This window comes from Daucus carota, chromosome 2, assembly GCF_001625215.2.
Source record: "Daucus carota subsp. sativus chromosome 2, DH1 v3.0, whole genome shotgun sequence".
NCBI lineage: Eukaryota > Viridiplantae > Streptophyta > Magnoliopsida > Apiales > Apiaceae > Daucus > Daucus carota.
In genome coordinates this window covers 50,506,847-50,520,270 of record NC_030382.2, presented here as the reverse complement: position 1 = coordinate 50,520,270, position 13,424 = coordinate 50,506,847, and the positions used below count along the sequence as shown (strand labels likewise).

The 13,424-nt window shown below is 37.3% G+C and overlaps 1 protein-coding gene across 7 annotated transcripts; it reads left to right on the top strand.

Moving 5' to 3' along the window:
• Nucleotides 1-994: 994 nt before the first annotated feature.
• Nucleotides 995-11,339, top strand: LOC108209734 (uncharacterized). 7 transcript variants are annotated; one of them, XM_064088013.1, is made up of 9 exons: nucleotides 995-1,187; nucleotides 5,980-6,218; nucleotides 6,773-6,977; nucleotides 7,939-8,094; nucleotides 8,187-8,303; nucleotides 8,968-9,165; nucleotides 10,096-10,155; nucleotides 10,243-10,341; nucleotides 10,849-11,339. In XM_064088013.1, the coding sequence occupies exons 2-9, from the start codon at nucleotides 6,085-6,087 to the stop codon at nucleotides 10,942-10,944; spliced, it is 1,065 nt and encodes a 354-aa protein (XP_063944083.1). In that variant the 5' UTR covers nucleotides 995-1,187; nucleotides 5,980-6,084; the 3' UTR covers nucleotides 10,945-11,339. The 7 variants fall into 7 exon arrangements, with proteins under 7 accessions (XP_063944083.1, XP_063944082.1, XP_017236296.1 ...); XM_064088012.1 differs by having other exon boundaries at nucleotides 996-1,187; nucleotides 5,980-6,209; nucleotides 7,939-8,109; XM_017380807.2 differs by having other exon boundaries at nucleotides 997-1,171; nucleotides 7,939-8,109.
• Nucleotides 11,340-13,424: the final 2,085 nt, after the last annotated feature.

Below are 13,424 nucleotides of genomic sequence, written 5' to 3'. Positions count from 1 at the left end.
GATGATGTCATGTGAATCGCTAGAAACATGTGTTTGCAACCATGGCAAAATGTTGTTACTAATGAGATTGCAGAAGCTGCAAGTTTTTTGTAAATAATTTATAAAAAATTGTATTTTTAAAAATATTGAAAGTTTGCGACATTATTTTTGTAAAAAAATTTAGGAAGTTAGACAGTTATGAAAAAAGCCATTATTTATGATATGTATAATATAAAATTAATGAATTTATAAACCGGATTACTTAGGTGGTATTTGACGGGATATTAAAAACTCAGTTTCTAGATCCACAATGTATAATCATCTTATTTATATTATTTTATAAAGATTTTATATAACAGTTTTTAATTTACATTTCTGGTCTTGAGAAGTTGGAAATGTTATATTTTTTATTAATTTGATTTTACAAAAATATAAAAGACACTTTTAGAAGATAACTTATTGTATTATTATAATTATTATTATTATATTAATAATATTTATATATGTTAAGTTGTAAATATAAAAAAATTCTTTCTATATATAAATATTAAATAGAAGATTTACTCGTAAAAAAGAAATATTTTTTAAAATTAAATCAAACGTGCCTTAGAGCAAGTCCAACAGCTGCCTCAAATGATGTCCTAAGTCATAATTTGAGGCATTTGATTGAAAACATTGCTCCAACAGTGTCCTAGTAATGCCTTAAATCACTAGGACAACTTACTTCAGCCCTATTTTTAGGGCTCACCTACTTGAGCCTCATTTCACTTTTAATAATAAAATATTATCATCCTCTCTCTCCCCACTACTTTTCCCTCTACTTTTTCATTCAAAATATTAATATTTTAATAATAGGGCTTGTGGATAAGGCTTTTTGTTGGAGTGAATTTATAAAAGTGATGTCCTAAACTACTAGGACATTATATTTTATTATTTATATAGGGCATTCTCTAAGACACTCTTGGACTTGCTCTTATATATCAAATGGAACGTTTTAAACTAATGTTGCAGTTGGACAAAGCAGTAAACAGCTGGCATGTGATTGTTAGACCGTTGGGATTTGGGTGCACAGCTGTACACGTACAACAATCTTGAAAGATCGAACAGGAAGCGGATACGCTAACTTTCAGGAGGACGTACGAGTAAATAACTTTCCGAGATGAAAATATTGCAGAAGGGGCGGTGCTAGCAGGTTACAAAGATCGATGGTCTACACTCTAATCTCTATATGTTATTTCTCTTTTCATAAAACAATTTCTTAATTCCAGTCTGTAGATTTCTGTAAATTATTCTAGTTTACGCCCTTACAATTTCGCATAAAAATAGGGTCAATTATGTTGTAATATTAATTCTCAACAACTAGGGCTGTTATTCGGTCCGGGCGAGCCGAGTTTCGAGCCGGGCATAATTCGAGCCGAGTTTTATTTAGTCGAGCCGAGCCGGCTCGTTTAAGAAAACGAGCCTAAACCTTTGCCCGAACTCGACTCGTTTATTTTCACGAGTCGAGTCGAGCTGGCTCGTTTAGTTAAACGAGCCGAGTTTAACGAGTCGGGCGAGCCGGCTCGTTTAATTTAACACTAAATCGAGCCTAAAATGCTACCCGAATCCGACTCGTTAATTTTCACGAGTCGAGCCGAGCCAGCTCGTTTAACAAAACGAGCCAAAACCTCTGCCCGAACTCGAGCTCGATTAACTAAACGAGCCGAGCCGAGCCCATCAAAACGAGTTCGAGCCGGGCGAGCTCGCGAGCTGCCCGGATCGGATTACAGCACTATCAACAACAGTTCGATTTTTGCCTAATTCACATCCATCAATTGAACTTTGCTTTTCACTGGTGTGTTTTTAGTAATTGAGAATCATGGTGATACGGCAATGCAATCGTAGATTAGTGGTATTAAGATCTTGTAGGTATTGGAAATGTTGAGATATTACAATTGAGGCTCTTTTCTCTTAATTTCCAACCCCTTTCTTGGGGATACATGTTCTATATTTATACTACTTGTCTCCTACTTGTGTGTGTTTTGGACCACATGTCCTTGGACCCGTAAATGGGCTTCTAGTCTAGTGGGCTGAGGCCCAACATTAGTCCCCCTCCAAAGTAGTTCCAGATCTTTAGATGTGGATTAGATTGTTTTAGAAAGCATTTTTACCGCATGTAATTTTTGTTGCTTGACAAGTTCTTTGTGGCGTGGAGGCTGTGAGCCATTTTTGTAAGGAGGTACATGAGGTGATGAGGTTGATTGTGACCGTTGTGGCGAGGACTGTTGATTTGCAGAAAAACATGTACTGAACTTGGGAGGCAATAGAAGCTGTGAAGTTGAGGAGCTGGAAGCAAGTATTGGTGAACTATTGCATACTGATAATGAAGTTAATGTAGATGCCTTGATTCATATTCTAGTTTGCGCGCAAAGCGGGCTTATCTCGAAGGTGATGTGCTTGGGCAGATGAAGCCTTAGGGCGTGATACCTGAGACCCGTTGTAAGGCTTTGCTTGCCATTTGAAGGACGCTCGCTGAGCTAGTGAAGCGACGATGTAGTGAAGAGGTGTGATACCCGAGACCCGTTGTAGGGCTTTGCATGCCATTCGAAGGACGCTCGCTGAGCTAGTGAAGTGATGTAGTGAGGAAGCGTGATACTGGAGACCCGTTGTAGGGCTTCGAAGGACGCTCTTTGAGCTAGTGAAGCGATGTAGTGAAGAGGCGTGATACCTGAGACCCGTCGTAGGGTTTTGCCTGCCATTTGAAGGATGCTCGCTGAGCTAGTGAAGCGATGTAGTGAGGAGGCGTAATGCCTGAGACCTGTTGTAGGGCTTTGCCTGAGACCTGTTGTAGGGCTTTGTCTGCCATTTAAAGGGCGCTCGCCGAGCTAGTGAAAGAATGTAGTGAGGAGGCGTAATGCCTGAGACCTGTTGTAGGGCTTTGCCTGCCATTTAAAGGGCGCTCGCCGAGCTAGTGAAAGAATGTAGTGAGGAGGCGTGATACCTGAGACCCGTTGTAGGGCTTTGTCTACCATTTTGAAGGACGCTCGCTGAGCTTGACGCTTTAAGAGCTGTATTAAGATGCTTCATGAATTGGACGCTCAATGAGCAATTGAGAATGCTTCATAAATTGGACAATCAAAGAGCCATTAAGAACGCTCCAAGAGCTGTATTTAAGGACGCCTCATAAGCGAGACGCCTCACAGGCGGGGCGCCTCATAGGCGGGACACCTCACAAATGAGACGCCACACAGGGGGGCGCTTCAAAAATTGGACGCTCGAAGAGCTGTTGGAGCAAAGAGCCGAATTATGGAGCCATTTTGAGGCTATGCCTTTACTTTTAAGGATGCTCCGAGAGCTGATGGAGGGAAGAGGCGAAATATAGAGTCATTTTTAGGCTATGCCTTTTACTTTCAAGGATGCTCCAAGAGCTGATGGAGCGAAGAGGCGAAATATAGAGTCATTTTGAGGCTATGCCTTTTATTTTCAAGGATGTTCCAAGAGCCGATGGAGCGAAGAGGCGAAATATGGAGTCATTTTGAGGCAATGCCTTTTACTTTCAAAGATGCTCCGAGAGCTGATGGAGCAAAGAGGCGAATTCTAGATTCATGTTGTTGTTTTTTGTGTTTTTTTTTTTTTTTTGATTCCCATAGGGATGTATGTTTGTTTCCTTTGGATCCCGTTGGGATTTAAATTTCTGTATGCTCCAAGAGCTGATGGAGCGAAGAGGCGAATTCTAGATTCACTTCTTTTTTTTTGGATTCCCATAGGGATGTATGTTTGTTTCCTTTGGATCCCGTTGGGATTTAAATTTCTGTATGCTCCAAGAGCTGATGGAGCGAAGAGGCGAAATATGGAGTCATTTTGAGGCTATGCCTTTTACTTTCAAGGATGCTCCGAGATCTGATAGAGCAAAGAGGCGAATTCTAGATTCATTTTTTTTTGTGGATTCCCATAGGGATGTATGTTTGTTTCCTTTGGATCCCGTTGGGATTTAAATTTCTGTATGCTCCAAGAGCTGATGGAGCGAAGAGGCGAATTCTAGATTCATCATCATTTTTTTTTTTTTGGATTCCCATAGGGATGTATGTTTGTTTCCTTTGGATCCCGTTGGGATTTAAATTTCTGTATGCTCCAAGAGCTGATGGAGCGAAGAGGCGAAATATGGAGTCATTTTGAGGCTATGCCTTTTACTTTTAAGGATGCTCCGAGAGCTGATGGAGCAAAGAGGCTATGTATGTTTGTTTTCTTCGGACCCCGTTGGGATTCAAATTTTTGTATGCTCCCAGAGCTGATGGAGCGAAGAGGCGATGAGCTGGTGAGCCGATGAGCTGATGAGCCGATGAACTACGGGAAACGATAGAGCATGGAGGCCAATCGTTGAACCACTTGAGGGCTGTGCTAGATACTTTTCTGAAAATTTCAATACTATCTCGGTTCAATGGCTCCACGCCTCCTTTTTCGATCAGATCTGAGAACATTCACTCCAAGCAGCCTTCACTCCATATTAGTTCCTCTTTTAGATCTAATTTTCCTCATGTAGTCTCTATCAAACTTGGTGGCGTCGGATCTCTTAGCTTGGCAGCTCGTATATCACCCACCGTGGTAGCGCATAGATCAGCCATCGTAGTGGCGCCTAGCTCAACAACAATGACAAAAGTATCTGAAAACAGATCGCCAAGCAACGTAGAGCATACAGGAACAGAGCTTCTTCATTGGAGATCTCAAATGTCTTCGTTGAGGTCTCGTTGGTGCTCTCTCCGGCGGCAGATTTCTTCATCCTTTCCTCTGGTCATGGCATCGTCGTGATCAGCGGCATTTTATTCAGCCAGCGGGGTCAGAAGCCGTCGGGCCTTCTTCCTCACTGACCTGCATCTCGTCGTTTTCATCAAACAAACGCCTGGAGAAGAAATTTGAAGGAGAAGTTTTGTTTGCAAGACATGGCTTCTTGGGAACAGGGAGCATCTCTCTCGTCGCCGGATCTGGCGGCGATTTGTAGAGCTCATCCTCGTTTCCGGTAGTAGCGTTCCGATCGGAGATATGAGTTTTTGTATGCTCCAAGAGCTGATGGAGTGAAGAGGTGAGACGCCTCATAAGCGAGACGCAACATAAGCGAAATGCCTCACAAGCGGGGCGCCTCACAGGCGAGACGCCTCACAGAGGGGCACTTCAAAAATTGGACGCTCCAAGAGCTGTTAGAGCGAAGAGCTGAAGAGCTGGTGAGCCGATGAGACGATGAAATATGAGAGGCGATAGAGCATGGAAGCAGATCGTTGAACCACTTGAGGGCTGTGCTAGATATTTTTCTGAAAATTTCAATGCTATCTCGGTTCAATGGCTCCACGCCTCCATTTTCGATCAGATCTAAAGAGATCAATTCTCTGCTCAAACTCGGTTGTGGCTCCTCATCGAAGATTTCTTATGCTTTAACTCACACCTGGACAAATCGAGCTCTTACTTGCCTTTACTCCTTTTTCGGTTGTAATATCATCTATTTTGGAGCTCCGTGGCGGCCTCCGCCTACCGAATCTAAGCGTGTTGGTTGTTGTTCTTCGTACTCTGCCTGGTGTTCATCGTCAAACAACCTCCGCGGATGAATTCTCGCTGTCGTATAGTCCAGATCTCATGTGTTTATGGCGCCGCTGTGTTTTCAGATCTCGAAACTTCATCTTTGTTGGCCTTTGTTGTTCTTTGCTGCTCCGATTTTTGTTTCCATTCTCCATTTGAAAAGTCAGTGTGCGTGTGTTTTAGTGATGATACATATTGGATATTGTCTGTGTATGTGTTGTTGGTGGTTGGATGAAAAGAGCCCCTCCTTCTAGCGCCAAATGTTGAGATATTACAATTGAGGCTCTTTTCTCTTAATTTCCAACCCCTTTCTTGGGGATACATGTTCTATATTTATACTACTTGTCTCCTACTTGTGTGTGTTTTGGACCACATGTCCTTGGACCCGTAAATGGGCTTCTAGTCTAGTGGGCTGAGGCCCAACAGGAAATTTAATGTGTATTTGTTTTATTGCAGATATTGTGATTTTTCAGTTTGACTTTGGCTAGTCCACTGACATGTTTAGACTTTTGTCGTGTTGTTGCTCTTTTGGAGGCTTGGGATTACATATGTAATAATGTAATGGATAAGGAAAATGTTGATGACGATGAATCAAGACGAGTTTCTCAAGGAAAAGATAGATTTGGATTTACGAAGCTGGAACTTGGTTCTACTGATGTTATAGTTAAAAGCACGCCACCGTTTAAGTATGACAGGCAAGCATATTCTATTATGAAGAGAGTATTATTTTTTGTAGAATTATATGCATTTGCTGAATATGATAACTTGCCCTTGTGCTAGTGCTGATTGTTTAATTTTTGTTGATGATCAGTAGCTGGGTAATGCAATCCCACCCCATTTTACAAGCTTTATATGTCTGTGCACACATGTGCAAAGACATAGAAGTGACGTGTATGCATAGTTCTGCTTATTTGGATGCTGATAGAGTATTCAGTTCTCTTAAAGTAGATTTTAATCTGCTATTACTGTGATACTCATGTTTCGATGTACCAGGGACATGTTTGTTATCGGTATATATAGTTACCTGATTATTCCTTTACTCATTCTAAATTCAAGGACTGTTATCCCATACAAGTATAATTGAATTATCGTTTTGCTTCATCTATATGGCATTAAAGATATGTTTGAAATCACTCTGGGGTAATGGTCCTCTAGATCTTAAAAAAATAAGGTAATAGCCCATGGATAATCATCCTGAGAACAAACATAGTCTCCAAACTTTTTGATTTTGACTCAATAAACTACGAAGATTTTCCAGGGAGGAAAGGAGGAATAGAAAATGGCGTAGAATGATTGGAATTGGAAGCAGTGATTGGAAGTATTATGCCAGGAGGAAACCACATGTTGTCAAGCGGCGAATAAGAAAGGGAATCCCAGATTGTATGAGAGGTCTTGTTTGGCAGTTGATCTCAGGAAGTAGGGACCTTTTGTTAATGAATCCTGGTGTTTATGAGGTGATCTTTTTAACTTTGGAACTGTACTTTTTAAAAAAATTTTGGGACAGTTCCTTAAATTTTAGGGCCTTAATGTGACATATTAACTAAGGAATATGTTGTCTAATAGGTTTAGCAGTAATCTTAATGTGCTGTGTTTAAAATCAGGCATTAGCTTGATGCCTAATATTTTCTTTGAACCAGTAGTGGCTAGTTAGCCAACTTGATAAAAAAAAAACTTGTACTTCACGTATATTTACATAATTAGTAGCCTACCTAGACATTTGCTAGCCTCCATCTTGTTAATTGAATAACATGTGATAGTGTTTACCTGTTTAAGCTTGTACCTCTAATGCTATGACGTAGTTGATCTAAACAATTTATTTTATAGATTCTGAAATCTTGGATTTGTAGTACATAGTCATATGAATTATGACCCAAGTAAGAGGTTCCTGTTGCACTTTAGTGGCAAATGACCCCAATAGAAAGTTTTTTGGAAGTTAGGCTAATTATTTGAAATTTTGCACTGTTCACATGTAAGAAGATACATGATAAGCTTGAGTCCTGGCATGAAACTTGTCCATGTTTAACTCTAGGTCTGATGGCTAGTTTACAGACTTGCTATTTTACGCTTATAATTATTCTCTTGATATTTTCATTTTCTGTTAACCTTTGTGTTTTCCAGCTATTTTGTGTATAAAATACTAGAATAGGAGAGATAGATTGATACTTGTATACAGAACTAAACAGAAGTGCCTTGGATTTTTTGTTGGCCACGTGTTGTTTATCATGTTCTCGCTCTATATACATTTCTTTGGGTGCTCACATGATATCTGTTCTAAATTATTATTCTCATAGTTATGATGCCTTATCTGTTTATAGTTGCTGTCTTTTGCTCATTCCTCGTTTTATATATACTTCAAGGCGCTCCTCCTGTACATTCTTCTCTTATAACTCTATCATCTTTCCTGGGTTGTTGCAGCAACTTGTTATATATGAGACTTCAGCATCAGAGCTAGATATTATTCGTGATATTTCACGCACATTCCCCACACATGTTTTCTTCCAACAAAGACATGGTCCTGGTCAGAGGTCCCTCTACAACGTTTTAAAGGCATACTCTGTCTATGATAAAAATGTTGGTTATGTGCAGGTTATTTCTGATACATTACGTTTTATTATGTTATTATGATGATGTCCGAGTGTAGCATCATTGATTCGATGCCACAGGGGATGGGGTGTCTTGCTGGGTTGTTGCTCCTTTACATGTGCGAAGAAGATGCATTTTGGCTAATAGTTGCATTACTTAAAGGAGCAGTTCATGCCCCAATGGAAGGATTATATTTGGTAACTCTTTTAGCCCAAAACACATTGAATTCATTTCAGAGTAGTTTAATCCATGTATCTGGCATCATATTCAGCTCACATTTTTAGTATGTTAAATTCATCGGGTTTTTTAATAGAGAAAGCATGTGTCCCTTGACTGCTTATAATCAGTTGTAACTATCAGCATGTCTACATCTCTTTAAATTTAGTCTTTTCTTTAATTATTGACCAGATTTGCACAATGGTATATATAAATATAATGGTTGTTACCTGCTGGAGCTCCTTATCTTTAGTTGAGAAATTGCTTCATTTTTACTCTGCTTTTTGGATAACAACTCACATAACAGTTATATGATGCCATGATGTTGAAGCTGGGATAGGAGGTTTTAATTTCGGCGTTATTAATTATATTGAAATTCCACATCAGATGATATTCGTAAGTTATGCCTGCTTAATATCTTTCACTTGTTTTCAGCCATTTTCGAAATCAATGTTGCGCATGTCTTGTCTGAAAGTCAAGTTTTTTTTTTTTTTTTTTTTCACTGAATGCCTGCTTAATATCTCACTTGTTTTCAGCCTTTCCGAAATCAATGTTGCGCATGTCCTGTCTGAAAGTAAAGCTTTTTTGTTTTTTTTTCCCTTCAATTTTCACTGAATCACTGTTTACTTTATGCTGTTGGGCTAGGCGGGGTTGCCTCTCGTGCAACAATACCTTTTCCAGTTTGAACAGCTAGTAAGGGTGCACTTGCCAATGTTGGGAGAACATTTTACTCAAGAAATGATAAACCCTAGTATGTATGCAAGCCAGTGGTTCATTACTGTTTTCTCATATTCTTTCCCATTTCCTTTGGCCCTTCGTATTTGGGATGTTTTTCTCTATGAGGTTGGTAATTTTATGTTTTATCTGCAATATCCCACTTTTCTCAATTGATTTGTCACTGAACTATACCGGTTTTATTATCTAGGTCCCTGAACAAAAATTCCACATTTTGGGTAATTTAAAATCTTGCTGATGTGGCACATTTTTTGAAAAGTCATTTCTGATTTGGACAAATTATTATTAAAATTAAGCTTTTTGTTACTTATATGTTTTTATTATTATATCTTACACACACATAGCCACATATATATGCATCTCATATGTACGCTCAGCCAATCTTTTTCTTCATCTAATCACCAGCCATTACCATTGCCGCTGAGCATTTGCTGGAAGTGGCCGGCCATACCCTCCCCTTCATTTTTCAATCAGAAACCCACCAAATTTTTGTAACTTCTTAAATTGAACACAAGTTCAAAATTTTAGAAAATGTAAACAAAACAACCACATTGCCACACTCCCACTCCCACCATTCATCACTGAATTAGGAATTAGGGTTCTTGTCAATCGTTCATTTGTGATCTATCAAAAATTTCCTTCCAATTTGTATTATCAGCCATTGGACACAATTTATATATAGTTATGTGTGTATATGTACATTAATTGGTAAATATATGCTTGTGCCTCTTATTTTCCATCTCATTGGGTTTTCTCTTTATTTTGCCCACAACTCAGCTCCTGAAGTTAAAAACTAACGGCCACATCAGCAAGATTCTAAAGTCCGTTAGAATCTTTTTGACAGGACCTGAACTTGAAATTTACATAAGTTAAATGACCCAAAATGTGGAATTTTTCTGTTCAACGACTTGAACAATAAAACTGGAATAGTTCAGTGACATCAATTGATTTTCCCTACTAAATATCATTAAAATTAGAGTAAACAGAGATAGATTCCCCATAAAGCAGTTGTAAACCTAATAAAGTTGTTCTGATCAGGGTGTCCATATTGTTTTTAAAGTCGGGCTGGCCCTTCTGAAATATTGCCATGATGACTTGGTGAGTTTTCTTATCATCCTTTGCCTTTTCTTTACTTAAGATTTAGTGGGGATGCTGTATTCATAAGTAAATTTTGTTGTTTATCAGGTAAAATTACCTTTTGAGACACTCATACATGCTCTGCGTAACTTTCCTGAGGATGCAATGAACCCAGATACTCTATTACCAATGGCCTATTCAATCAAGGTACTATTCTTTAGCCGCGCACTAGCATATGGAATTAGTAAACAAATGGTAACTGTTCAAGTTTAAGACCTTGTATTAAATGAGCAGGTGAAAGTATTAAACACACCAGGCAACTGGGGACAGACAAATTAGGAATCAGTTTAATACCTCCATTCTGTTTCTAAGAGTAATTGTAGTAGAACATATGGCATGTCTTCACTTCTTTTATCGTTCTCTGGAGTTCATACAATTTTTATTGAATATGGATTTCCACAGATTCTGTATATCTATGAAATCGAGTATGGAACTCTGTACTCGCTTCAAATTGAGTATCTGTTTCCTTCTTCCTTCTAGGACTAGAACTCCTGTATTTTACATATCCATACGATTGAGTCCTTGGGTTTCTGAAATAGAGTAAAATATAAGTGCTTCGAAAGATGTATACTGTATGCTTAACAGTGATATCTATATTTGATAGTTTTTGTCCCTATGTTTTATAAGATATAAATTTTGTATTATGAAATTTAGGTGTCGGAGCTCTTGGAGGACCTAAAGCAGAAGTATGAACAAAAAAATGGGAAGCTTCCTGGATCCGGTATAAATCAAAAGCAGGAGCCTCCATAAATCTGTGATCACTTATGTCCCTCATTTTCAGCTGGAACGTAAATATCAAGGGGATGGAAAACACGTTGTGATGCAAATCATTTTGCACCAGATTCTATCCATTCTGTTACCATTTTATGTATTGTTTATCAAAAAGACATTATAACTAAAATCCCAGCTAATTTATCTGATTGAGCTGTAAAGCTTAGGTTGGAACTAAGCCAATAATCAATAAGATCAGCATTATGAGGGGGCAGAAAGTCTTCATATACTACGATAGTTAAGAAATATGTAGCATCTGCTTATATGATTATGTGAATATTTAGTGATCCTTAAACATTTCAGAAATTAAGTGAATAGCTAGGACTTGATAAATTTTTTTTGGGTATATATATGTGATTATGTATTAGAGATAACTTGCATTTTCTCGCTGCTGAAGCAAAAGTAATACACATGTCTTTTATGTCTTGTATTATAATTATATTATGTGATAACCTAAATTATCAGTTTAACAGTACTTTAAATTAATGTTATACTGTTTTTTGTTATATATAGAAGAGTTATATGCAATTTGCACCCCTTATATTTGGACAAAATGCACATTGCACCTAATAGTGTTGGATAATACACTTTGCAGCCTCAGACTTTTAACCCGTAGACACTTTGCACCCTTTCCGTTAATTTCTGCCGTTACCGTTAACTTTTGCAAGGGCATTTTGGGAACTTTAATTATATTTAATTAAAATCAGATTTTTATTTAAATTTTTAGATCATCTAAACGATATTTTTCGGAAAAACTTAAAGAACGAAAGTTGTAAAGGATAAAAAGATCTTTTTAGAACAATAAAGTTCAAAATTTAAATAATTATTTAAAAACGATTGTTCATTTTTACAAGATTTTTAATTTTTGAATTTTTTTAGAATAATTTTAAAAAAAATTACGAAAATTTTGAACCTTATAGTTTTAAGAAAATCTTTTTATTCTCTACAACTTTCGTTTTTTAAGTTTTTCCGAAAAATATCGTTTAGATTGTCAGAAAATTTAAATTAAAGTCTGATTTTAATTAAATATAATTAAAGTTCCCAAAATGCCCCTGCAAAAGTTAACGGTAACGGCAGAAATTAACGGAAAGGGTACAAAGTGTCTACGGGTTAAAAGTCTGGGACTGCAAAGTGTATTATCCAACACTATTAGGTGCAATGTGCATTTTGTCCAAACATAAGGGGTGCAAATTGCATATAATTCCATATAGAAATAGAATAAGATACAAAGTGTTTTGTAGTTGTAAAAAAAGTAAAAATGAGATACGCACAAGTAAAGAAAAAGGCGAGTGGTATATTATCTTAATATTAATATATATTTTTTGATATAATATTATAATAACTCTACTTTAATTTTATTTATATTGTGGGTGTTTGGCGGGCACTTATAAGCTGGGCTTCTCGGCTTATAAGTTAGAAGCACTTATTCGTACCGTTTGTGTAAAAAGTTAAGAAGCACTTATAAAAAGTTAGGAATGCTAGCTTTTGTTTCAGGGTTTCCACTTATTTCCCAAACACTTTAATCACTTACAAGTCTCATTTTGCTTCTAACTTCTACTCCACTTATTTATTTTAAGCAAGAAGCACTTAATTTAGGGGCCGTTTGGGTGAACTTAAAATAAGTGCTTATTGCTTAAAATAAATAAGTGGAGTAGAAGTTAGAAGCAAGATAAAACTTATAAGTGATTAAAGTGTTTGGGAAATAAGTAGAAGCGCTGAAACAAAAGCTAGCATTCCTAGCTTTTTATAAGTGTTTCTTAACTTATTACACAAACGGTACGAATACGTGCTCATAACTTATAATCCAGAAGCTGGACTTATAAGCCTCAAACAAGCACCCACTTAAGCTCACCCAAACGGCCCCATTATACCATCATTAGCCTTCTCTTGTGAATAACATATAAAGCTTTAAAAATATACATGTACCGGCACTACTTTGATTTGTTTGTATAACTACTATTATTATTCTTGAAAATAAAAAGAAGGAATAGGCACTATCAAAAGTAATTAAAAATAAAATTCATTTTTTAGGTTTAAATAAATTAAATTTTATTCCACCGAGCATCATTCCATTTCAATGAACTGATCGTGTTCCCTCCGCCGTGATATCTTTACCATTTTACGCATATTTTTAGACATATAATAAAGCTACTTCCCATAAATAATTTGGTGATTTTTACTTCATATAAAAATTAAAAATAAAATACTGCAAACATAATTATATAAGCCAGTCATGTGCGCATGGATTTTGCTGCCTCACGGACAGAACAGCTCAGAGAATTAAGCGCATCCTCTGCTCATCATTTGGTTTAGTTTCAAAAATTTAATCGTATATATATAATCTTCAACCCTGTATCTTTATTGTTTGGTCGAAAAGGTCGGAGCTTCGGATTTCTCAATCCATCCTCTTGATTATACTACTACTTTTTTATCATATTCATTTTGCAGATTCTATCAAT

Coding starts and splice junctions, on each gene's coding strand:
- LOC108209734 (XM_017380807.2), top strand. CDS start 6,085: ATGGATAAGGAAAATGTTGATGACGATGAATCAAGACGAGTTTCTCAA. Junction 6,219..6,772: donor CCACCGTTTAAGTATGACAG/GCAAGCATATTC, acceptor TAAACTACGAAG/ATTTTCCAGGGAGGAAAGGA. Junction 10,342..10,848: donor CAATGGCCTATTCAATCAAG/GTACTATTCTTT, acceptor TATGAAATTTAG/GTGTCGGAGCTCTTGGAGGA.